Source organism: Sander lucioperca, chromosome 2, assembly GCF_008315115.2.
Source record: "Sander lucioperca isolate FBNREF2018 chromosome 2, SLUC_FBN_1.2, whole genome shotgun sequence".
NCBI classification, from domain to species: domain Eukaryota; kingdom Metazoa; phylum Chordata; class Actinopteri; order Perciformes; family Percidae; genus Sander; species Sander lucioperca.
This window is the reverse complement of record NC_050174.1, coordinates 20,737,809-20,762,062: the sequence shown is the minus strand read 5'-3', so window position 1 is coordinate 20,762,062 and position 24,254 is coordinate 20,737,809. Positions and strand designations below refer to the sequence as shown.

Sequence of the window (24,254 nt, the reverse complement as noted above, 5' to 3'; positions counted from 1 at the left end):
CAAACTCAAAAAAATGCAACTGTAAAAAGAGGAATGGAGTTGTTTTTTTTTACTATGAATGATTCCGTCTCCTAGTCAGCAGCACGCTTACAATGGTACAAAGTACCCACTAGATGGCAGCAAATTAGCATCACTATTTCTGCAGACGCTCCTTTCTAGCTGTGAATTACAGTTAAAACCATATGCCCAAATACAGACAGACTCAAAGATATACACATTCACATTTAAAAAAAAAAAGATTTATTATTTCAGATTGCTTTTCATTTCCGATATATGTGGAATGTTCAGGGAATTATTTGAGAAAAAGACTGGCTGAAAAAGTTGGAATATGAAATGACTTCATTATTATTATTAGTTTGTTGCTGACAGATGTCTCGTTGCGACCTGTCTCCTATACTTCTGAATGGTTTTGTCTTATCTGATTTTTATACAGTACATAGGTACAGGGGTGGAGCGATTTTAGAGTTTTAAAATATGTTCAACTTTGTGTCGTTTCCGCTCTGACTGGACAGACAAATCAACGAAGAAAAAGTTAATTCTGTAAACTCTCAGTAATGCTGTTTTAGCCAAATTTCTACCCTACCTACGTCATGTAATTTTTTTGCCCCGTTTTAGGAGTGCAAATAAGTCATCCTCAACAAAGGTTGTGTTCTGGTTTCAGAATGATGAAGAAATCTGGAGAACAATTACAGGCAAAATAGGATGTAGGTCCTACAGGATGATTCTTTTCCTTGGCAACTATCATGTTTTCCCAAATGATGTACAGATTTTTAGGCAATTTATTATCTCAGTGACTTGAAAAATAGTGCGAATAGCTGACCCCCACAATGTTTGGGCTGATTCCCGAAAGTTTACAATGTCTGCCTCTGCCCCTGCATAGGTATAGTCTCTCGTGCCAAGTTTTGGCACATCAAATTCCTGGTTAGGAAATACAGAGTCATTTAATATTTGACCCTTAAGTAGTCACATTTAGATATGCTGAGTCTATAAATATTGAAATCAGCCTAAATAACACCAACCGAGTGTACTTCTTCAACTGTAGAATGTAATTGCACTCAGGTTGCTAGAACCACAAAATCCACATAAAAATACAGAGGACATAACCTCAGTGTCTTCAATGGTAGCTATGGTGTTGACAACCTGTTACATACTGTGGTCTTAAAGGGGCTGCTATGCAGTTTTGGCCATTTCTTCGCTGTTTTCTGGCTTTTTGCTGGCAGGTTTCTCTATAGAGCTCCAGCTTCAGAATAGATATTCTCCTATGTTTACTCGTGTCTGACTCCTCTCTCGGTCAGTCTGCCGTTTCCTCTTTCTCTGTTCCTCCGACAATTCTTTCCTAGCTTTCTGCTTCTTTTTTTGCCGGCTCAGCCACGACAATAGTGTGAAAAACTCCATCGCTACCTTGTTAGCCGGTTCCTGAATGGGCGTATGTGTGCAGTGCCGTGAAGCAATTCGTTACATCGCGAGACCTGATATCACGCGATACTTCCTGACGCTGAGGCCAGCGGCTCGCCGGCCGAAAGTTGCAAGGGTGGTTTTTCAGCTCACAGACGCTAAGGGGGGAGCAAGACGACCACCGTTCAACTAAAAAAAAAGTCATATAACCATTCCAATGACTCCGAAGTTGTTCAGTTAAGGTAAATTAAGCTAAAAAAAAAAACTGCATAGTTCCCCTTTAAGGATGAGAATGGGTAAATGGTATAAATCTGTGTACGACTCTGCACAGAGACTGTTTGTCTAGGCATACAGGTATCTGTCTGTGTGTGTGTGTGTGTGTGTGTGTGTGTGTGTGTGTGTGTGTGTGTGTATGGCCTTGTTGTCCTTTTTTCAAAGTGAATACTCAGACATGCTGCTGTCGGACGTTGTTCAATAATTCACATCCAACGTTCTTCCTCTGCACAGGGTCTTTTCTTCTCTGATCAATGGGAGTTTTCTTCCTGCTGTATGTCTGGCATGTATCTTAGTAGGGTTTAAAATGCACATCATGCCAGGTATTTTATAGAGATGCCACAATCTCAAGTCTGAAAGCCCGGTACAACAACCTTTTATTCAAATAGATTGTGATTTGTGTGCGTGTGTGTAATTAAAAGGTGTATGCTCTGCCTCCTGCCTTATATGCTCTGATATAAGTATGGCTATACTTATATCAAGTGGGCTTTCAATAATGTCCGTCTACTCCTCCACAGTACCCTTGGAACAGTACGGAGAATGAGAGCAATAATGTAGCAATACATAGAAATCTTATCTCATAGACATGTCCAGCTGACAGCACTGCATGTTCTCATGAAAACAAGGTTGAGCCTTGCAGACAGAGCTCGGTGGTAACAGGTGAGTGTTCTAATACGTGCTGTGAAAACCAAGAGGATGTTGAAAAGGCTAGCCCGTGTGTCATCCAGCTTCTGTTCCTGTCTCGTCTTGCAGTGATGATAAGGTTGTAAAAAAAACATTTGTTTTCCTCCTCCATTTGGGTTTCTGGGAGAAAAAAGAAGCACGATTTTGGTTAACCTAGGGGTTGTTTCAGTTCCCCCTGTCAAGGGATAAGGTTGGCATTCTATATTTGTCTTTTTGTCAAAAGCCAACATTGTGTCAATCTGTCTTTCAGTACTTTGGCACTCAGCCTGAAGCCTATTGGTTTATACTAGGGCTGCACGATATTAGGAAAATATGCGATATGTGATAATGTTGAATATCGCGATAACGATATTACTTGCGATAAATAAACAGAAACAAGTGGACTCGGTTTTGCCTTTCCGCTTGCTTTCAGTATTCTGAAAAAAATACAAGAAATTGCTTGTTGAATTTCAAAAAAACGAAAGGAAATCATTTACATCATTCATTCAACAAACTGGACATTGAATTGAATATAAAAGCCACCACTACAACAGAAGGACAGTTTCATTTTAAAGTGTAGTGTTCTACCAATATTTTATTTCAGCTACTGTATAACCCAGAAAATCTCTGAGCGTCTTTCGCGATATTTCTCAGCCTTTCGCGATGTGTATATTGCGACAATTGACGTCGGGATGACGATACAAAAACAATATATTGTGCAGCCCTAGTTCATACTGAAGAGATGTACATGATTCATAAAAAAACATCCCAAAACACGTGTGATGTTTTGAATATGCATACGTTTCGGATAATGCAGGAGAATAATTATGAATAATAACTGACTCATAATAATGTCTTTTAAATAAATAAAGACATTTGCAACATAAATTGATGCAGAAAAGGCACAAATTGTTGCATAAACATTCACCAGAATGAAGGAAATTAAGCGTTTGATGCTCCTTTTATAACCACCCGTTTATGTAAGGGAAATGGAGTTTGCTTGCTTTTTGCGTGACACACGTTCAGACACCCCTCGAAGCATTTAGTGAATCACTGATTGGCGAAGCAGGAGGCCCTTTATGGTAGTTAAACCACAAAAGTTCCCCCGAATCCCCAGATCTTGTTTTGTGGAACGCTGGTGGAGGGATTATGTGTTCTAAATCCGGTGGCAGTTAATGGTGTTAAAATGCCTGGTTGAGACATTATGAGCCAGTTTCAAAATGTGTACTCTAGTTTTGCTAAAACGTCAAAGGGGATATGCTTTTGTTGCTGCCTGGTTCAAAGCGTACATCATTCATGCTGGATGAGATGTTCCTAGTTAAATAATTAAACGACGCTGCAAAACCGATCACTTTTCTAAATACTTGAACTGATTTGATAATGTGAAAAGCCATTAGCCATCAACCAATAAGAATTCAAATGCACCGTGCTGAACATTCGATGTGTGATGATGGGGAAAGACGCCAGACTGATGTTGCTACTACAGTACTCGTAAAGTTAGGTTGCTAGGATACAATGGCATGCTGGAGTGAGACAGAGGGGAGCGAGTGGGTGCAGGATTTGTGTGAGGGGGGGGTCTACAGGATCAGATGGTACTGCCACTGAATGCTTACACATCTTGGAAAGAGAGTGCAACAGAGGAAGGGAGGAAAAGACGAGAATTGGAAGAGGATGAAGAGGCAGAATACAGTGAAGGAAGCACTGATAGAGAGAGAGGAAGAGGGTTATGAACATTTCTCCTGACTTATAGAAATAGGAGTGTGTGTGAGAGAGGAGATAAAAAGAAGCGAGAAAATGTGTGTGTGTCTGTGTGTGTGTGTGTGGAAGACACTAGGGAGCGAGGGAGGATGAGAAATGTAGGAGGAGAGGAGATGTGAAATCACAAAGCAACCGTGTGAGAGAGATGACAAATAACACACTACATATCCAAAAGTTTATGGACATCTGAACACTACACCCAGACATCATCACCGAACATAAAATGTAATGAGTGTAATGAGTGAAGCGCTCTCCCACAAGGTTGGTCCCACCTTGTAATCATTCAAATTGAGGACAGGTGTAATTTGTTTACTTCCTAGTTTAGCAGCCCCTCTCAAATTAGCAGTGCGCGGCTAGGTGGAAATGCCTCGTACTTTTTAACCTCCTCATTACCTTTGAATGAGATTAAGGTATGCTCCGTACCTGTGTTCTTGTGTAGATGTTATCTGTGCATGTTTAATATATTTCTTTGGCATATTTGCAGGCGCTGTTTGCAGTCAGACCGGAGCTAGCTGGAGGTAGCATTAGCTTACCCCTGTTACAGTGGTACAACACTAAGAACACAGAGTACGATGTGTGTGTGTGTGTGTGTGTGTGTGTGTGTGTGTGTGTGTGTGTGTGTGTGTGTGTGTGTCAGATGATCACACGAGGGCTGATTGTTTAAATTCACCCCAAAGGTGTTCGATCAAAAGTACAAAAAAAAAAGGTATGTGGGCTTTTGGCATTACAGACCAAAAGCCAGATAGTGACAGACAGACCAACGTCTACATTTTTGCTCATCATTCTGCACAGTGTTGTGTCAGAAGGAAACAAAGTATGAGAGACATGCAGGAGGTTGAAATACACAAATAGAGAAAGGGATGGAGAGATCGAGAGACTGAGACAGAGGGAGTGAACTATCCAGAGAAGCCGCATGGTCCTAACCTCAGGGCAGAGCAGAGAGTGTGATATTCCCATAGCTAATATTGTGATAGACACCGAAAGCAAACCAGACAGCAGGCTGCTTAACACTCCGCATCAGACCCGCTTTAATCTGACAAAATGCCGAGAGCTTGATGGATGGATGGATATGCACGCACGCACGCACGCACGCACGCGCACGCACACACACACACACGCACACACACACACACACACACACACACACACACACACACACAGAGACTTCGCTTCACAGTTACAGCTCTGAATCCAAAATGAGGATAAATATTTGATAAGGAATGCCTTTTTGCAGACAAATCACGTTGCTCGACCATGTCGGTGGAAGAAAAAAAAAAACACCACAGTCTTTACCAGAGGATCTAGGTCAAATACAGTATAGCTTGTTCAGGTGGCCTACAGTTGAGGGCGGACCTGTGTGTTTGGTTCCAGACCTTTCTGCTGAGAATACAGTGATAGAGAGAACTAGTGTCAGTCATTTCCCTCCGATGTTCATTCTTTTTGGAGGATTGGAAACGGCCCCAATGTTGCTCAATGCCACCAGTCTTAATGGACAATACTAGTTAGTAGTGCAAGCAGTTTGGGATAAAAAAAGGGGGAATCTCCCACAAATTGCAACAGAAAATCTGTGTGTTTGTTACCTCTATTAGCACATATTTAATTAGACAATGCCTCATTTGCATAATTAAAGATACAAGTTCAGAAAAATATTTTACCTATTCACCTGTTGTGTTAACACAGGCTGCAATGGGAAATTGGCATCACCGATTTCAGCCATTTTCCACCACTTGGATTTCTAAGGACTTTTTATATGTTATAGAGGATACATTTATGAGGCTAGATCAGTTGAAAGAGTTTCTGTTGCAATTTGTGTGGAGTCATGTTGCATAATGGCTGTACTGTAGGAGTCTCCAGTCCACTTGTTTTGTGAGTATTGTTGGTAATTTTGTTTAATTGGGTTGCAAACTACACTTCAGCTTCAAGTTTAGAAGGCATACTGCACACCTGAAAGTTTGATCTCTGATGGAAATGTTACTGTTTCCTTAAAGCTGTGGCGCCCCAGGGGTTAGGTATACAGTAGTGGAAAGCCTCCCAGCATGTACCGGAGCATGCCTCCCAGCATGCATCCTTATGCATGTTTCTGTAACTGTGCTAGTGTTATTTTCTGTTTAACATTTTGTTCCATAGTTTTCTCACTATTCTGACATGTTATCTGGTTATTTCAATCAAATTCAATTTCATTTTGATTGTGTTCATATTGCCAAATCATAACAGAAGTTATCTAGGGACACTTTACAGATGGAGTATGTCTAGACCACACTTTATAATTTACAGAGACCTAATCTCACATTGCCAGACCTTCCTCCACAGCGCTGCGGAGGACAGTGCTCGAATTATCTTTTTGTCTTTAAGGGGATCTCTCCCTGCACCCTGCACATAGCCTAACAAGGCTATACAATTAAATAGCCTAGGCACATGCACACAACAGACAGAGATTTTTTGTTGTTGACAGAAATGGATTCCTTTTAATTAATTTCAACATATTATTGATTGTAATAGTCCATATTTCATTTCAATTTCGCAATACAAAGAAATAGACTAAACAATTTAGTCTGAGCGTCATTCTCAATTTCACAATGAAATAAAACGTAACTCATTTGAACCAGACCATCAGATATCCTCAGTGTCAAACACAATAATGCATGTAGTCTTCAATTTATACACAGGGAAAATGCACTAACTGGCAGAAATGAATAAAGCCATTGCACAGCCAAATGTTCTAGTCTTTTAATGTACACGTAGTGATAACAACACCTGGGTGTTCAGTCGTCTCGTGTGTTGAACCGTGGAAATAAATAGACCAACAATTTTAGAATTTGCACTGAGATGTTGTTGGGAAGCGTATTCACTGAATATTCCGCCATCAGAGATTGCACTGTATTGCTGACAGGTGTTTCAAAAATATTTGGGAACTTTTCCGAAGCTCTGAATGGCAGAGGATAGCTACAGATTTATTTATTTAAGATGTGTTGGTGGTATTTACCTCAAAAGCACATTAAGCTAAAAGCAAGGTGACTTCTTCGGACTTGCGAGTGCTGTCAAATCGATCGTAGCCTATGCGGTTTGCTCACATAGCCTAGTGGTGTGGTGGTGAAGTGCAGTCATGCTGCGTTCATGAGCGTAGGGTAGGCTCAGGTCTACGTCCCGTAGTAGCCTATATTTTATATTTTAATTTAACGTCTTTAATGGTAACAGACTGCACAGGGATGGATAATGAGCGTTGTTTAAGATTAAATTACAATACCACATATGGCAGACACCTTCAGATATGAGAGACCTCCTCAGATTTTTGACTTTGTTGCTTTCCACGTAATTCGAGTACTGGCAGAGGACGGTCTGGCTAGTCCACACAGCATTCCGGGAGAAATGGGTGATGTGGTTTATTGGCATTTTTTTAAACCAATCCCAATGGTCTCACGGAGCAATGGTGCTGCTGCAAAATAGCCTCGGGAAGGAACTTGTTCTGATGGAACATGTGCTCGTTCAAAAGTAGTTTTAGTCGTGCAACAGAAAACTCAGACTGGACATCTGTCTAGCTAGCTGTCTGGATTTACCCTGCAGAGATCTGAGGAGCAGTTAACCATAGTCCTCAGAAATCCACCGGAGTTTAGAATTACAACACAAAGAAAGAGGAAGGTAACGGACATCCGGCCGAAATGAAAGACATGTAAGGGAATTTCCGGCGGCAACGGAGCAATCCCGTAAGTGGAACGTTATGGATATGACTAGACCACAGAGACACAGATACAGATATACAGAAATATGATTAATAATAATTTTAGCAGTTGGCATCATGAACAGTGGCAATTAGTAAGAATACAGATAATAGAACTATGACTATGATAATAGTAGCAGTGCTGGTAATTTGTTCGTTAATAGCCACAGTAGCCAATTTTCAGAGGGAGGTAAAAGCAACCGGGCCTACTCTGTAGGTAACATAAATTAATCTTTTGGGAAACCTGTAGTTTAATTCCTAAGTTCCTGACTGGCCTTTCTACTGTTTGGACTGCATGTTGAGGGTCATACTTTCTTTGGATGTATAACACTACAGTATGTATTCTTTATTTTCAATGTCATATCCATACATGGATATGCTTTGTCTACTTGACAACAGAAGTGAGTGCCTGAATGAGTCATCCATTTCATTTAAAATGTCAAGATATTATAGAAACCTAACCACTCACTGTGTGCTCCAGTGGTGATGATGTGCCATGATGGTTCAGTTAACACCACTAGCAATTTAGATGCTTTTATCATATCAATAACAATAAGCCTACGTGGAGGAATGTAACATTAGTACACAAGTACATTCACTCAAGTACTCTACTTAAGTACAAATTTGAGGTACTTGTACTTTCCTTGAGTCTTTTCTTTTCATGCCACTTTCTACTTCTACTCCACTACATTTCAGAGAGAAATATTGTACTTTTTACTCCGCTACATTCATCTGACACACAAAGCACATGTAGTTTATGAAGTATGATGTTCTATTACAGATTAAACTACCCAACAATATAATGGCCTACCAGTCCAGCGGAAATGATTTGACCATTAAACACACAACTGTTTGGATCGTTTCCAGTTTCTAAAATGTGAGGATTTTTCTGTTGAGTACTTTTACTTTTAAATTTACTTTAAGTACATTACTTACATCATTTTTACTTAAGTAACATTTTCAATGCAGGACTTTTACTTGTAACAGAGTATTTTTATAATGTGGTATTAGTACTTTTACTTAAAGGGTAACTACATTTTTTTCAACCTGGACCCTATTTTCCTATGTTTTTGTGTCTAAGTGACTGATGGGAACAACAATCTTTGACATTGGTCCAGTATTAAGCGAGATCGCTGCAGTCGGCAGCGGCAAAACAAGCTACAACGTAAGTTAATGGGGCAATTGTCCAGCTTGTATTTACCTTCACAAAAGTGCTCGTTTTGACACTGACAGGCTCAGATCAATATTTTAAGTGTCTAAAAACATTATGGAAAGGATCCCTTCAGAGATAAACCTTTATAACCTCTTTGAGACCTTTCTGTTTAACCAGAAACAGCTCCGAAGTCGCTAGTGCTAAACCCACCAGACTCCATTTGAATGATGATTGTTTCAAGCTACAAACACATTTGATTAGGATGAAAACATGTCCCAGAGAATGACAGAGTGGGTACACGTCTGTTATTAACCTCTAGGTTCGTTTTGCGCCGGAATTGTCCTTTAAAATTCAAATACTTATTTGCTTTGATAGTCCCAATACTTTTAATGTGTATAGAGCCAACATATTTTCACATATAAATCGGTAAACTCTGTGTTTATTTCAACCAAAACTAGAGTTGTGATGGTTGGAAGAGTGGAAAGACGACCCAAAATGGCTTTTCAAAGTTTTCTTTTGTTTCTGTCGACTTTGAATGAAGTGTATTTTACGATGCTAAAATTACTGTTTATTTACGGAGTCTGGTGGGTTTAGCGAACGAAATTTCGCGGATGTCTTTATGTTTAAAAAAAGGATCTTACTCTTTAACAGAAAAGTCGACCTCCTTAGAAATCCTTTCCATAATGTTGTCAGACACTTAGAATATTAATCTGAGGGGCAAAACAAGAACTTCTGTGAAGGTTTGTGATATGTTGTTTTATTCTTGGTTCCTGATGTAAAGTATACCTGCTGGTTGCTGTAAAGTGCTATATAAATAAATGTTGATTGATTGATTGATTGAAGGTTAATACAAGCTGGACAATTAGCTTGTTTCACCCCTGCTGACTGCAGCGATCTTGCTTAATACTGGACCAATTTCAATGATTGTTTGTTCCCATCAGTCACAAAAACTGTAGGAAAATAGGGGTGCAGTTCTCACCTGGTGTAACGACACATGCTTATGTAACATTGACAAAGCTTGCTGCTGCCTTGATATATAGGAGCAGGTGTGGCTTTGAGCTAAGAGCAGCCCTCTTGCAACAAGAAATTTTCTATTGCTTTTTTTTCATTTTCGAGTTGGACTCTTGAAACAATCTAGCTACCTACTCTACCTTTATCTATCTATCTATCTATCTATCTATCTATCTATCTATCTATCTATATATATGGGATGTAGCGATACGCTCAACTCACATCTCGGTACGATTCACGATTTTGAGTTCACAATACGATTTCCTCACATTTTGTTTTAACAGAATGAGCTGCAGACCAATGACTGAAAAATATTCCTTCATTTAAATAAACTGTGCAAAACAGCAGATGTGTTCTCTTATTGAAAGTGCAACTGAAATTGTATTTAATCTTAAATAACAACAAACAAATTAATGTTTTTTTAATTAGATTTTTTAAACAAATCCTGAATCAAATTAACTAAATTAATCTCTTCAAATAAATAAACTAAGACGTAGTGAAGTCAAACAAACGAAATAGAATCAAAAGTAGACTATGCCCTAGGCTGATAATATATATATAATATATAATGAACAGATTCATTATCTATCTATCTATCTATCTATCTATCTATCTATCTATCTATCTATCTATCTATCTATCTATCTATCTATCAATCTATCTATCTATCCGTCCATCCATCAATTACTTAATTTATGTAATTTTTCAAATCTATCTTAGATCAAATCATTGGTCATTAATATTTAAAAATAAATCCAATGTTATTTTTCTGCTATCCTTGAATCTTTTGATTATGTTAGACCTCTTTTGTGGGGGTCATAACAATCAGTTTAGGATGTTTAAGCTATAGAATTTCCAGGTGCCGCTAGACATTACATTACATGTCATTTAGCTGATGCTTTTCTCCAAAGTGACTTACAATTGCTATATATGTCAGAGGTTGCATGCCTCTGGAGCAACTATGGGTTAAGTGTCTTGATCAGCGACACATTGGTTGATGTATCGCAGTGGGAATCAAACCCATATGTCCCACACCAAAGGCATGTGTCATCCACTGCGCCATCTCCACCATGCTAGAAAGACTGGGGTTGGATTCCCTGATGGGGAGAGTTGAGTTTATTACCAGCTGCTGATTACTTACCAAGAGGACACAAGTTATACAGCAGCAGCAGTTGTCACTGCACAACAGAATGGAAATTGCATTATTCATTAGGGGTGTTGAAATTATTCATTGCATCGGACCTGGACGAGTCTGCATTGATGCACTGACAGAAAATAATCGATTATTGCCTACTGATGTTACTTGTTGATTTTTCGCTTGCTGCTTTTTTTGTTTCTGCCTTTTGTCTGTTGTCTGCTGTGTCCAGACTCCGCTACATTCAGGAAGTGTCTTTTTTTAAGAGCAGTAATTAAAAAGGGGAGTTCATTATATATCTGACGGCTTGAATTTGTTGATGTAGCAATATATAATAATATTGAGGAGGGGACGCATCGTGATGCATCATGATATCGAATCGATTTCGAATCGTTGACAGAATAATCATTATGGAATCGAATCGTGAGATCAGTGAAGATTCACACCCCTATTATTCATGTCATAACACTGTGCTGCTTATTGGCAACATTAACCATACATTATCATCAGATAACGTGGACATCTTGTAACCAACTTTATTCAGTTCTACACTCATATTCAGAGTTTGTGGTGTATAGACCTTAGTTATCTGAAATAACACCACTCGTTTTTCAGTCACATTTACACATTATTTGGGCTATAGTTCAGACCAGAGGAAAACATACATTTTTTATTTGGAAAAACTTAATGTCAATCTCCACTTTGATGAATAATTGAACAGACTCGATGAGTCTCAGTTGTCCTTACTTGAATATATATGTATCACAGCACATATCTGATCAGGCACAACATGCATTGATAAAAATATCCCAGAAACTTAAGAGCAATAATTTCCCTTTTATACAGTGCAGGTCTCACGTCACACAGATAACTAAATGTCTCCTGTAGTCAGGTGTGTTTAGCAATCTGCCATGCAGCAGAGCAGGCAAACTGTAACAGATTGCAATGTTTCTCTCACAGAAATAGACAGCAGTTAAGCTCGCCGTCCGTCACTCGCATCTCCGTGGTCAAACCAGCCGCCGCTAAAGTTGGAGACAGACGCCGGCAGAGCGGAGTGACGTCTCGTTGAACAGAGCAGACAATGTCAAACAATGTCTAATTATTTAAATGAAATTAGCTGGTTTGACCATGGAAATGCGAGAAATATGCACTATTCCAGAACACAGAACCTTCTTCCTATAGTTGCCCCAGAAACATCCGACCAATAAAAGGAGTGAACATTCTTGCGTGATTTGTAATGACGCATTTTGGTTGGCTTGGATTTTTCCATGTGAAACCCAACCAAGGGGAAATTGCTCCAAGTTTACAAACTCATCAACTGATTCAGACCAAATCAAACCAGCTATAGGTGTGAAAACGCCCTTAGCCTTCAGACACCTGGAGCCTCCTCAGAGGCATGCATCCAGACAGGACTATGAGGACTCTAACTACGGAAGCAAATATATTTTGTATAGTAATATAGTATATAAGTATATAAGTTTAATAATATTTGATTATTAACAGCCATGGGATACTTAATATTGAAATATTTTACTTTAAAAAACATGTATCTGAATTTATTTGTTCTGAATGTTAAAATTCTGAAACTTGAATTTTTGGATCTGAATTTGTGACCATTTGAAACTCTGTATATTCAAATTCAGCTTTTGAATTTGCAAATCAAGAAATGTCATATTTTCATAGAGGTAAACTTAGGACAAATAAATTCAGATATGGTTTTCAAAGTAAAATATTTCAATATTAAGTATTCAGTGGCTGTTAAAGGACAATTCCGGTGTACAGACAGTTTATTAAAAAGATAGTTTAGGAAGACAGTAGTTCCCAAGACGGCGGCCGTCTGTATACGAGAACGCAACTGTCTTTATAATCTATCTTTTTAATAAACTAGTCTATACACTTACAAAGTTCTCAATGCTTCGGTTAACATTTAGGGACCCTCGTTATGCTACCGTTGAAGTGTGGTGATATTTTGAGCCTTTTTAGTGGTATAAATAGCGATTTGTTTTTACTTTCCCTGTGCCCCGAATACTAGCGTTGTAAGCTAATCAGTGGCCCGCGCTAGCTTGTTTCAAGCTACAAACACATTCAATTAGCATGAAAACATGTCCCAGAGAATGACAGAGTGGGTACACATCTGTTATTAACCCCTAGGTTCGTTTTGCGCCAGAATTGTCCTTTAAAATTCAAATACTTATTTGCTTTGATAGTCTCAGTTGGTGGCTGCTATCAGTGACATCTGTTTCTAGTCAAAACTGACCGATTATATATATTTAGAAAGACAAGTCATGGCAACTTCTCTAAATTAATATTTATTTCAAAAAAATATGTAATAACATGAACGTATGTGTGTGTGCACCTTCCCTCTTTACTCCTCCAGGAGTGACATTAAGGTTGAGTGACAATAGATTTCAATGTTGACTGTGAGTAGAAAATTGAGGAGGAAAACAGAAAGTGACACTTTTTTATAACCTTCTTGAATTGTCACATTTTTTACATTACACACAATGTGTTTAACAGGTTCTCTCTTTTACAATATTACAATTTTGGCAACTGCGCTCACGGTTTCATGGTGGAAAAAGTATTTTGACACAACAAGCTATTTTCAATGATAAGTGGTGCTAATAACGTCACACATGATGCTTTGTCTGGCTTCTTTTACTGCTTAACTCTTGGTCTAACATCCACGTTGGCTCCTCTCACTGAGCTGTTTTTAAAGCTTTAGTGTGTAGTTTCTGTCTCCCCCATGAAGAATTCTAAGTAATGACAGCAACACTGTTGTTGCATCAACATGACTAAGTCAAGCTTTCTGTTCTTGCATGGCACAGTAAAGTCCTGATATCAAGTATTTCTGACATAATCTGTAACCGCATAATGTCATGTAATTAGCTAATGACATGCCCCTTGCCTTTGGAGATGACACTAGGTTACTTATAGGTAGAAAGTTAAGACGGTTGAACCGAACTGGACATGCTAACTGTAATCCATTCCTTACACTTATCTATTGTGCATTTAGTTTTCGACACAGAGTATCTCTTACTACAGCTCCATAATGATCATGAATTAGACCTTAATATGAACAATTTAGTTTGAACATGTTTGGTGAGCATAGACTGAAATAATAATGGGACGGAGCCACAAGGTCTGAAAAGTAAAACTTAAACCTGCATTCTATCTAATTTCCAGCAGGGGGCGACTCCACTGTTTGCAAAAAGAAGTCTGTTTCTATAGAAGTCTATAGGTAACTGTGTACATTAAAATAGCCATGAACTTGTTTTTGGGTTTTGTCCGTGTTTTCATCTTAAGCTATGTGTTTTTACTTCATCAAAGTAAATTGGAACATTTTGTTCACCTAAAAATGTCTTGTTCAACGTTCTCTCAACCAAGCTAGCTAGCTATCGCTAGCATTAGCTGGTAACTTAAGGGAAAGTTTGCCAATTTTATGTATTGCCGTACATGCAGATGAATGGCGCCAGTACCCAGAGGTCCGTGTTTACCCGCCGGTAAATCTCCACTGGATGACTCGCTTTCAGAAGGTTTGAAAATCTGCAACTTTCCCTCTTTATCATTTAGCTTAGCGCAGTGTCATTGCAATCATGAACAACACTGGCTTGGCCGCGTCGTCCATCCCAGCTCCACCCTCTCGTCCAAAAATCATCACGTCCAGTTTTGAAAAAAACAAAAACAAGATGGCAACGGTCAAATTGCCACACTGGAGGCTTCAAAAAGGAAGTCCACACACCAACGGGTGACGTCACTGCTGCTTCATCCATTATTTGTGCTCCTCATTTCCACCGATTGCGGAACGGCTGCGTGCTCTGCCGTCCGTCAATACCCACCAGGTCCGGATTTGTTGCAGCTGTAGTTACGAGGACCCACGAGATCTCGCGAATTCAGGTAGAATAGAACCATAAAACCAACAACAGTTTGTTTCCATCCAGAGGAGTAGAGGGGAAACAACTCTGTGCTGTGTTTTCAAGGTGTAATGCAGGGAAATATGATCCGCCGTGAGCACGGTGTATTTTATTTTGAAAATTAACCGGATGTTTTATTTTGTTTCTGTGCTCGACTTCCTGTCCCGCACAATCTGAATTGTGCCGAATTGCTGCGGAGCTCTCCGGCGTCTGGCAAAAATAGAAGCTCTGCGTATCTGCTCCGGAGGGCTGCGGACCACTGGAGCTGGGACGGAGTCGGAACGCAGCCGTTCTGCAGTCAGTGGAAATACACACATTGACTTTAATGGAAACCTAATGACTCTGCCGCCGTTCCGCAGCCGTTCCGCAACCGGTGGAAATTGGGGGTTACAGTCTATGTTGGTTGGTATGGTGAGTGTGTTGGCTGTTGTCATTGTAAAGGGGAGGCTGACCCTTTATGTCGCTGTGCAAAGCAGGGACATGATGCCAGCTTAGTTCTGTCATCACTTTTTAATCAACAAGTTAACTTAAAGACAAGTGAACTATTGTAAAATCATGCAAAATGATTGACCTATACCTTTCCAATCTTCAGTTACATAAATCTGTTCAGGACTGTAAAATATCAGAGTTGCAGTCTCTCCCTCTCTTTTTCTTCCCCTTCAGCTATGTAGCCTGCAATTCACACATTTCAAATTATCTTTGAAAATTACCTTCTTTAGTTATTATGTGATATCAGACCCAGCAGATTTTTTTTATATCTCTCATCATACCACAGTTGGGTGTTTCTTTGTTGCAGGAGTTCAGACCATCAATGGAAATGTAATAATTCCTCCAGTCGATGGATGATCATTTCCATAATTTCCCTTGCGTAGGCATGAACGAGCAGGCAAACGGAGTATACTCTAAGTATACTAGTATACTAGTCTTTAAATAACATCTATCCGTCTGAAAACCTGCCAAAGAAAATGATTGAATGGCTTTACATCTCCAGTCTTTGTAAGTTAACACAACAAATAAAAACACAGAAGGGAGTAGACTTTGGACTCAAAGTCTGGTCAGTACCCTCGCTGTGCTGGCCCACATGAGCTGTGTTTACATTGTACATGTGTGGGAGGCCAGCACAGAAGATTGTTTGGAGTTCGGTCAGCTGAGCAGCTGAGATCAGTGTAGTTAAGATGTCTTAAGTAAAGCACAGCGAGTTTGCCTCCCATTCAGTTCAGGTCAAACAGCAGGCTCGGCTCGGTTTGGCAGTGTGAAATAGACTTGAATGAATTCTGCCTCTCCTCTCGTGGCCCTGCAGCTTGACATCTTTTTTATCTTCTACTTCAGGAGCCACTGATTCACTGAGGAAGAGAAGAGCAGAGAAGGACGAAAGGAGATAATTAGCACTGCAAGGATAAGCAGTGTGAAACAAAACAGAACAAGACATGCCTCAGGTTTTCAAAGTGGTGAAGAGAAAGACAAAGTGAGAAACAAAGTGTGCATGAGACAGGATAATGAGAGACAAAGGTAAAGGATAAAACGGACTGAAACTCTGTCCTAGTTTAAAACTATTTACCACTTCTACGCAGGTTAAAAGTATGTAGTGCAGTCACAGTAGAAAAGTGATAAAAAAAATGTCAAACCAGTAGGTGACTCACTCCAATCAATTTTTGAGTGTGCAGTTGACAGCCCCTGCTATTCCACAAATGACAAATTTGCCTCAAGGGGCTTTACAATCTGTACAGAATATGACACCCTCTATATTTAGACCCTTAATTTGGAGGAAAAACACAGCAAGAGCGACAGAGGAGAGATACCTCTCCAGGACGGACAGACATGAAATAGATAGTCGCGTGTACAGAATAGACCAAATAAACAAAATTACAGCACCACCGTAAGGAATCTTCGAGTTGTCTTTGATCAGGATACATCCTTCAACTCCCACATAAAAACAAACTACAAGGACTGCCTTTCACCTGCGTCAATCCGGTCTCAAAAAAGATGCAGGAAAACTAGTCCATGCATTTGTTATTTCTAGGCTCAATTTTTGCAATTCCTTATTATCAGGCTGCACCAATAAGTCCTTTAAGATTCTTCAGTTGATCCAGAATGCTGCGGCACGTGTACTGACAGGAACCAGAAAAAGAGAATTTCTCCCATATTAGCTTCTCTGCACTGGTTCCCTGTAAAATTCAGAATATCATTTAAAATCCCATGATACACTGAACTCCTCTCCTCCTCTCTCACACCATCTGGATGCATTCCTGTCCCATTAATGCATGTTACTAACTTGGCATCTCCTCCAGAGTTTTATGTGCTTTCTGGTCTCACAGGTTTCCCATGGATTGTGGTTGCACATGGATTGTGGTTGCACATGGATTGTGGTTGCGCCTGCTGCCATTGTCCTGCTCAACGCCCCTGCTACTATTACTAATATTATTGTAATTAGTCACATTTCTATTATTATTATTGCTTATTACTACTATTTATATTATAATAATAATACTCTCTCTCTCTCTCTCTCTCTCTCTCTCTCTCTCTCTCTCTCTCTCTCTCTCTCTCAACCCAACCAGTCTCTGGGTGTCCACCCACCCATTTTCTTTCCTAATTGTCATCAGCTAAACTACAACTGTATTTTGGATCTCTGGAGGGTTATGGAAAGCCATTTCATTCAAAACCCCACCCTAACTGCAACTAAAAAAAGGGAAGAAAATAAGTCACCTAAGTCAAAAAATGATACATCAACATCGAATTTGGGTTTCTTACAAGACACAAACCCCAGTCTTCTGCGTAAGAGTCCTGTGTTTGAGCCATTCATCCACATTATCTCCTCTGTGGACATGTTGTGTCGCTCTTTATACAACAATACAATAATACATACAATATTTTTCAGGCTGCTACACAGGAATTATCCATTAGGATAAATTGTTGTTGTAGTCCACGCATGTGAATAACTGTGTAAATAGATTCAGAGTAGTGTGGACATTGTAGACTAGTTAGTTTCTATGTCATTTTGCAATGGCTTCGGCAGTAATAAAAAAGACTTTGAGCAGGTATTTTCGCATAAGTGAAGAACATACTTGTAGGTATGTAGATGAACAGCCCACTATTGGCTGTAGTGAACAAATGCAACTTTTAACAGAAGACACAAAGGGTCTTAATCAATCAAAGTCATTCACTGTCATCTTGACATGTCAGGCCCCAAAGACCCTGCTGCTTACTACTAATAGAGAAAACAAGAGCATACTAGAGGAACTGGAAGTACAGAGTTGGAATCAATGGGTTTCAGGTAGAGAAGAATAAAATGGAAGAGAGAAGAGGAGTAATTCAGAGTGGGTAAGCCTGTAAAGGAGAGAGAAAGAGATATTAAAAATAACTTTATTTTTCCACCAGGGATCCTCTCATCACCAGTGTTCACTGCTTTCAGTCTCTTGCGTTTCCTTTCCCTCTCTGCTGAGTCTGACCAGTCGTAAACACCACACTTTATTCCTCTGGACCTGTGTGCTTCTAAACTTTGGCTCTACATCAGTCACCATTTTCACTGGAGAATGCAGCGGTGCTCGACTGCTTTGCCTGCAGGTGAAGGGTAGCAACTGAATGGAAATAAAGCTCAGTGCTAGTTTATTTCAATGTTTGCAGTGTTCACAACACAGATGGCCTCAATTAACCTGACTGCTTGAGAGGTGTTACTCCGTACAAAATATGGATTGTTTTGTCAATAAACAGCTGACACCTATGATCTTAATAAAGTCCATTAATTGCTTGGAGCAGGTTACAGTGTTGTAGAGGGTTAGTTATTGTTTGTGGGTCCAGTGTTCTCTACATGGAGCACTTTCTTGTTGATGTTTGGGGGAAAGTTTTTTGTTTTTCTCTGTATCTAATAACCTTTACTCAAGACCTGAACGTAAAGGGTAACTGTTTTTTTTTTCAACCTGGACCCTATTTTCCTATGTTTTTTGTGTATAGGTGACTGATGGGTACAACAACCTTTGAAATTGGTCCAGTATTAAGCAAGACTGTCGGCAGCAGCGAAACAAGCTACAATTTAAGTTATGGATCAATTGTGCACCATCAATTTACGTTCACAAGTGATTGTTTTGCCATATTGACATGCTCAGATTAATATTCTATGTGTCTGACAACATTATGGAAAGGATTTCTAAGGATGTAGACCTTTCTGTTAAAAAGTAAAATCCTGGGGTTTCCGGTGGAGTAGCGACGTGTGAGGACACGCTTTTGTGAGCTCTGCTTGGAAAGAACATTTAAGAATAAATTTTCCTCCCCTTTCTTGCTTCCCTGGTGCGAAAGCGTGTCTAAAGTGCTTACATACATAGGTCAATCGTCTTTAGTTCAATGTGACAGGTAAAACTATCTAAAAATGCTGAAGACTCAAAAGCTGAGGCCAGTCCCTGATGCCTCGGACTCACCTGACGCGGACACACCTGGAAGATAGGAGTCGATGCCGACGCAATAATGGCCGCCTTAAAGCAGACTGAGCAGTGTGTGCTAACTAAGATTGATTTGTCCGTGATATCAGCTTGCAGGTGAATTGCACAAAAAAATAGATAACTTATCGAGTGACCTGACATCAGAAATCTTGAGTGTGCACACCGAATTTACAAAAGTAATCGAAGATGTGCGGATAGAAAGTGCAAAGTTTGCAACATGCATTGATGACCTTAAGGAGGGAGCTAATGGTTATGCTAACCGGGTCATGGAGCTCGAAACTAAAGTTGCCCCCCTGTCCTCACAAGTAACCTGGCTGATGGACAAGACTGAAGATTTGGAGTCCCGACAACGGACAGATAACTGCAGGTTAATCGGTGTGGAGGACGGATTTGAAAAAATACGCTCAACTACTGCAGGAGACGTTGGATTGTGGCCTGGATTACACACCGACGCTTGACCGAGCGCACAGGAGCCTACTGCCGAGACCCAAAGATGGGGATTCCCCGACGCCAATAATCATCAAGTTTCACTACTTTCAGGAGAAAGCAGACGTTCTCCGAAAGGCCATGGGTGTGGGTCCCCTGCTCCACAACGGCAGGCGTTTTTATAGCTTCCCCGACTACACGCCTCTGGTGAGGAAGAGGAGAGCGGCGTTTACCGAAGTCCGGGGATTACTTTGCCATTGTCCAGGTGTGAAATACGGTCTCTTTTTTATCCAGCCACACTTAAAATTACGACCTCAGCTGGCGAACAAAGATCTTTTGAGGACCCAACCGAGGCGAATCGCTTTATTGAGGATAATCTGCACCAGCGGGAGAGGGTGGGAGAGTGAAAGTCGACATTTCGAGCCATGACAGGTACTGTTGAGGCTATATGACTATGCTGCAGCCCAGGGCACAAGTTGGCTACTACAGCTGGTTGCGTTTTATGTGTGGACTAAAGACCAAACTTTTTGATGTCTGCGACCATAACGGAAAAAGGTGTATGACTAAAAAGCCATGATGGACAAATGTGTAGCGAAAAACAAAGTGGCCTATAGTGGTTGATAAAGCAATATTAAGTTCAGTTATATTTAGTCTCTGACTGTAAATGCTAAGGTATGCCTAAAAAGATGGCACTGGTATCTGGTGAACAGTGGGCCCTGTTGCATTTTGTTCTGCAATTGTACGGTTCATGCGAGAGATTAGATTTGTCTTTACGTGTTATATGCTTAGGAGAGAGATGGGTGTTTTTAGGGCACTCTCAGGTTCAAGGAATACCAGCCCAGGGATCCAGGGTGGTTGGTTAGCTTGTTTGTTTTAATCGGTTTTCTGTCTCTTTGTGTTGTTTTTGTTTCATACCATGACCCAAACATACACATATATACTTGTTATTTTACCAACATCCAGGTCCAGTTCATTTTTTCAATTGCAGAAATATGACCCCTGAAAATGTACGTAGATAAGCAACAGCGTGCAATTTCCTTTATCAGCTGGAATGTCAAAGCCATGAATATATATATAATATAAAATATTTAGTCATTTGAAATCGTTAAAGCTTGATGTAATATTTCTGCAGGAAACACATCTAAATAATAATTCCCAAAAAAGGCTAAGATGTAAATGGATCGGGTAGGTATATCATTCACGATTTGATCACAAAGCCAGAGGAACAGCAATTCTGCTTAGAAAGGGGATTCCTTTTGAACCTTCTGAAATTATATCTGATCCTAATGGTAGATATATTGTTGCAGTGGGCAGGTTATTTAATACATCATTAATATTAACTAACATCTATGGACCAAATTGGGACAACTCACAATTTTTCATAAATGTCTTCTCTGCTCTACCTGACCTTAACTCCTTTAAATTGGTGTTAGGTAAAGATTTCAATTGCGTCCTACACGCCCAGCTCAACAGGTCGAATTCAAGACCAAACAGTACTTTGTCATCATCTGCAGTGGCTATTAACTCCTTCATCCATTCTTATGGCCTATCAGATCCGTGGCGGGCAAAAAAATCCTTCTGTTAAACAATTCTTTTCTCCCTGTACACTACACTATTTTAGGATTGACTATTTCATTGTAGATAACCAATTACTTTCTTCAATCCCCCATAGCCAGTACCATAGCATAGTTTTATCAGACCACAGCTCAGTGCAAATAGATATAATATTTCAAGGTAATATAGCACCCCAGCGCACTTGGCGCCTAGACCCTCACTTGTTCTTGTGTAAACATTTTAAAACATATCTCAGTGACCAGATTGACTTTTTCGTTTCAAGAAGTATTCTGTGGGAATCTCTGAAAGGGGTTATTTCTTACGTTGCATATAAAAACAAGGAGCGATCCAAGCGACTTAAAGATTTGATGCACAGCATCTCAGATATTGATAGACGTTATGCTCTCTCACCCACACCAGATCTTTTTAAAGAAAAAGTACTGCTTCAATCTGAATTTAATACACTTTCGACATGCAAAGCAGAAAGAAATATTCTTAAATGCAAACAGGTTTATTATGAGCATGGAGATAAAGCAGGGAGATTCCTTGTGCTTCAGCTCAAACAGCATTCAACTGAACAGATCATCCCAAAGATCAATACAGGTGCTGACACAATATCACACAACCCTCAAATCATCAACGACCAGTTTTAACAGTATTATTCTGCCTTATATCAACCGGAGGCAGACACTAAGGTATCTGAAATTCACTCATTTCTTAATTCTTTAGATATGCCAAAACTTCCTTATGCCTCTCAGTTGTCCTTAAAACAGCCCATATTGTCTGAAGAAATAGCAAATGCTATTAGGCTATCTTGAACGGGGAAGAAAAGATAACGCAGATTAATCCATTCCATATTGAACTTTGACCCAGAGCCGTTCTAGCCACCATTCAACTGGAAAATGAAGAAGGGAGACGAGAATGTGCTGCCTGGATTATTAATTGGAACACTTACTTATAAAAATCTTCTTCCTGAATAGGGTTGGGTACCGAAATCCAGTGCTAATACGGCACAGGTCCCTTCACGACCCGTATCTATAATCTACCAGACGGAATAGCAACGCGGATTTCGGTGCCTCATTTCGGTGGCACTGATATGTCTGCACTCTCAGATGCTTTTAAACATTGTTACAGGCGACAGAAACATTGCTGCATGTGATGCTAGTTAACACTAGACTCAACAGCAGCTAACGTTAGCCTACCACTACCTACTAGCTGGATTAAAAACGGTTAAAATGCTGACTGCTAACGCTAAAGGGTGTAAAGTTTGTCTGTATTTCACTGTAGAGGATTCAACACCGGGATGTAATAATCTACAGCTGCCGTTGTCGGAAAAACACAGACGGTGCGTTCAATGAAACTAGTAACCTACAGTCTCGTGGTGCATTCAAAGTTGTTGTTAAAGGCCCTTTTCCCATCTGGTGGTTGTTTTTCTCATTCAACAGCAATTCACTAGTGAAATAAGTTATTGTTATAGTTATTACATTATTATTAAATCATTTAATTGTTTGACCATATGGCCTTAGCAATAAACAAGTCGTTCTTTAATGTTGCCAATTGTTGTTTAGTACCCTTCTTTTTTTTCTTTTTTTTAACTTTCTTAAAAAGTATCGGTTAAGGCACCAGGCAAAAGTTATGTATGCGATTAATTTAGATTAATTAATCACAGAGTATGTGATTAATTAGATACATTTTTTTAATCGATTGACAGCCCTAATATTAACTAATGTCCTTGCGCAGCGATTGGAAGCCATTATTGCTACTTGCCCGCACAAAGATTTTCATTGTCAGGAGGTTAGTTTGGACGGAGAAAAGTACAGAGAATTAAAGAGATTGAATGTGTGTTTGAGAATAGATTAAAGGTACAGCTCTAGCAAGATTGTAACAATTAAAGGGATACTTCACCGATTAGCATTAAGCTTTGTATCAGTAGAAACCCGGTAGTATTTTCGAATGACCGTGCTTCCCTCCCTCATGTCCCCCTGAGACTAGATTTCTCTGTATTGTGGGTCTGGAAAAAAGCCTCTGATGATGCAAAAATCGTCATTTAGCAGCATCGGAAGCATTTTTGCCCAGAGGCTATGGACTACAGCCAGCAAGTTCCACATGTTTTCAACCCGCCCATAAGGGGTGGGACTGTCACTACCGATGTGAGTCAAGTGTCAGTCATCTTGAAGCTATGCTAAAAAGGCTCTCTCTTTTCAGCAGCAAACTTTTACAACAATTATGTGCATTCAAACTACTGCACATACATTGGTATACATTGGTACAGATCGGAGAATATGCAGGAAACTTTATTATAGACAGAATACTCGACACACTACGTGAGCTTCGCCTGCTACGGAGACCAGCACCTCAGCCTGCGGTGTCGCTTGATGCCGGTAGCCAAGTAAGGGGACATCAAAAGCGGAAATGCAGACCGAAGGCAGGAGTTCAAGCTAGGTGGAAAGCTAACGCTAGATGGCCACCTGTCACATCCATCCTGCTTGCAAGTGTCTGCTCATTAGACAACAAACTGGACTACATCCAACTTCAACGAAACTCCCAACGCGAATTCAGAGACTGATGTGTTTTTGTTTTTGTGGAAACATGGCTGAACAATAGTGTACCGGACTGCGCTTTCTAGCTAACAGGTCTGCTAGCCTTCAGAGCAGATGCTGCTCTGTTGGGTAAGACTAGTGGAGGTGGGCTGTGTTAACACAGAAATGGGGTGCTTTTATCCAACAACTGCTAACCGCTGGTGGAGTTTGTGACTGTTAAATGCCGACCATTCTACACTCCACGTAAATTCACGGCTGTGTTTATACTCTGTGTTTACATCCCACCAAGC

At 39.9% G+C, this 24,254-nt stretch overlaps 1 protein-coding gene across 3 annotated transcripts in view; it reads right to left on the bottom strand.

Moving 5' to 3' along the window:
- Nucleotides 1-15,509: 15,509 nt before the first annotated feature.
- LOC116063417 (carbonic anhydrase-related protein 10-like) overlaps nucleotides 15,510-24,254 on the bottom strand; it is a 106,810-nt gene continuing 98,065 nt past the window's right edge. Inside the window, exons 9-10 of one of the 3 annotated variants that reach the window (XR_004896718.1) lie at nucleotides 16,125-16,357; nucleotides 15,510-16,086 (exon numbers count right to left, since the gene is read on the bottom strand). Coding sequence is in view for 2 of the 3 variants with exons in the window: in XM_035998970.1 (XP_035854863.1) it covers nucleotides 18,522-18,589 (68 nt within the window). In the remaining variant the exon portion in view is untranslated. Of the gene's footprint in view, nucleotides 16,358-17,887; nucleotides 18,590-24,254 lie in introns of those variants that run through there. The other 2 variants (XM_031318402.2, XM_035998970.1) reach the window with 2 other exon arrangements.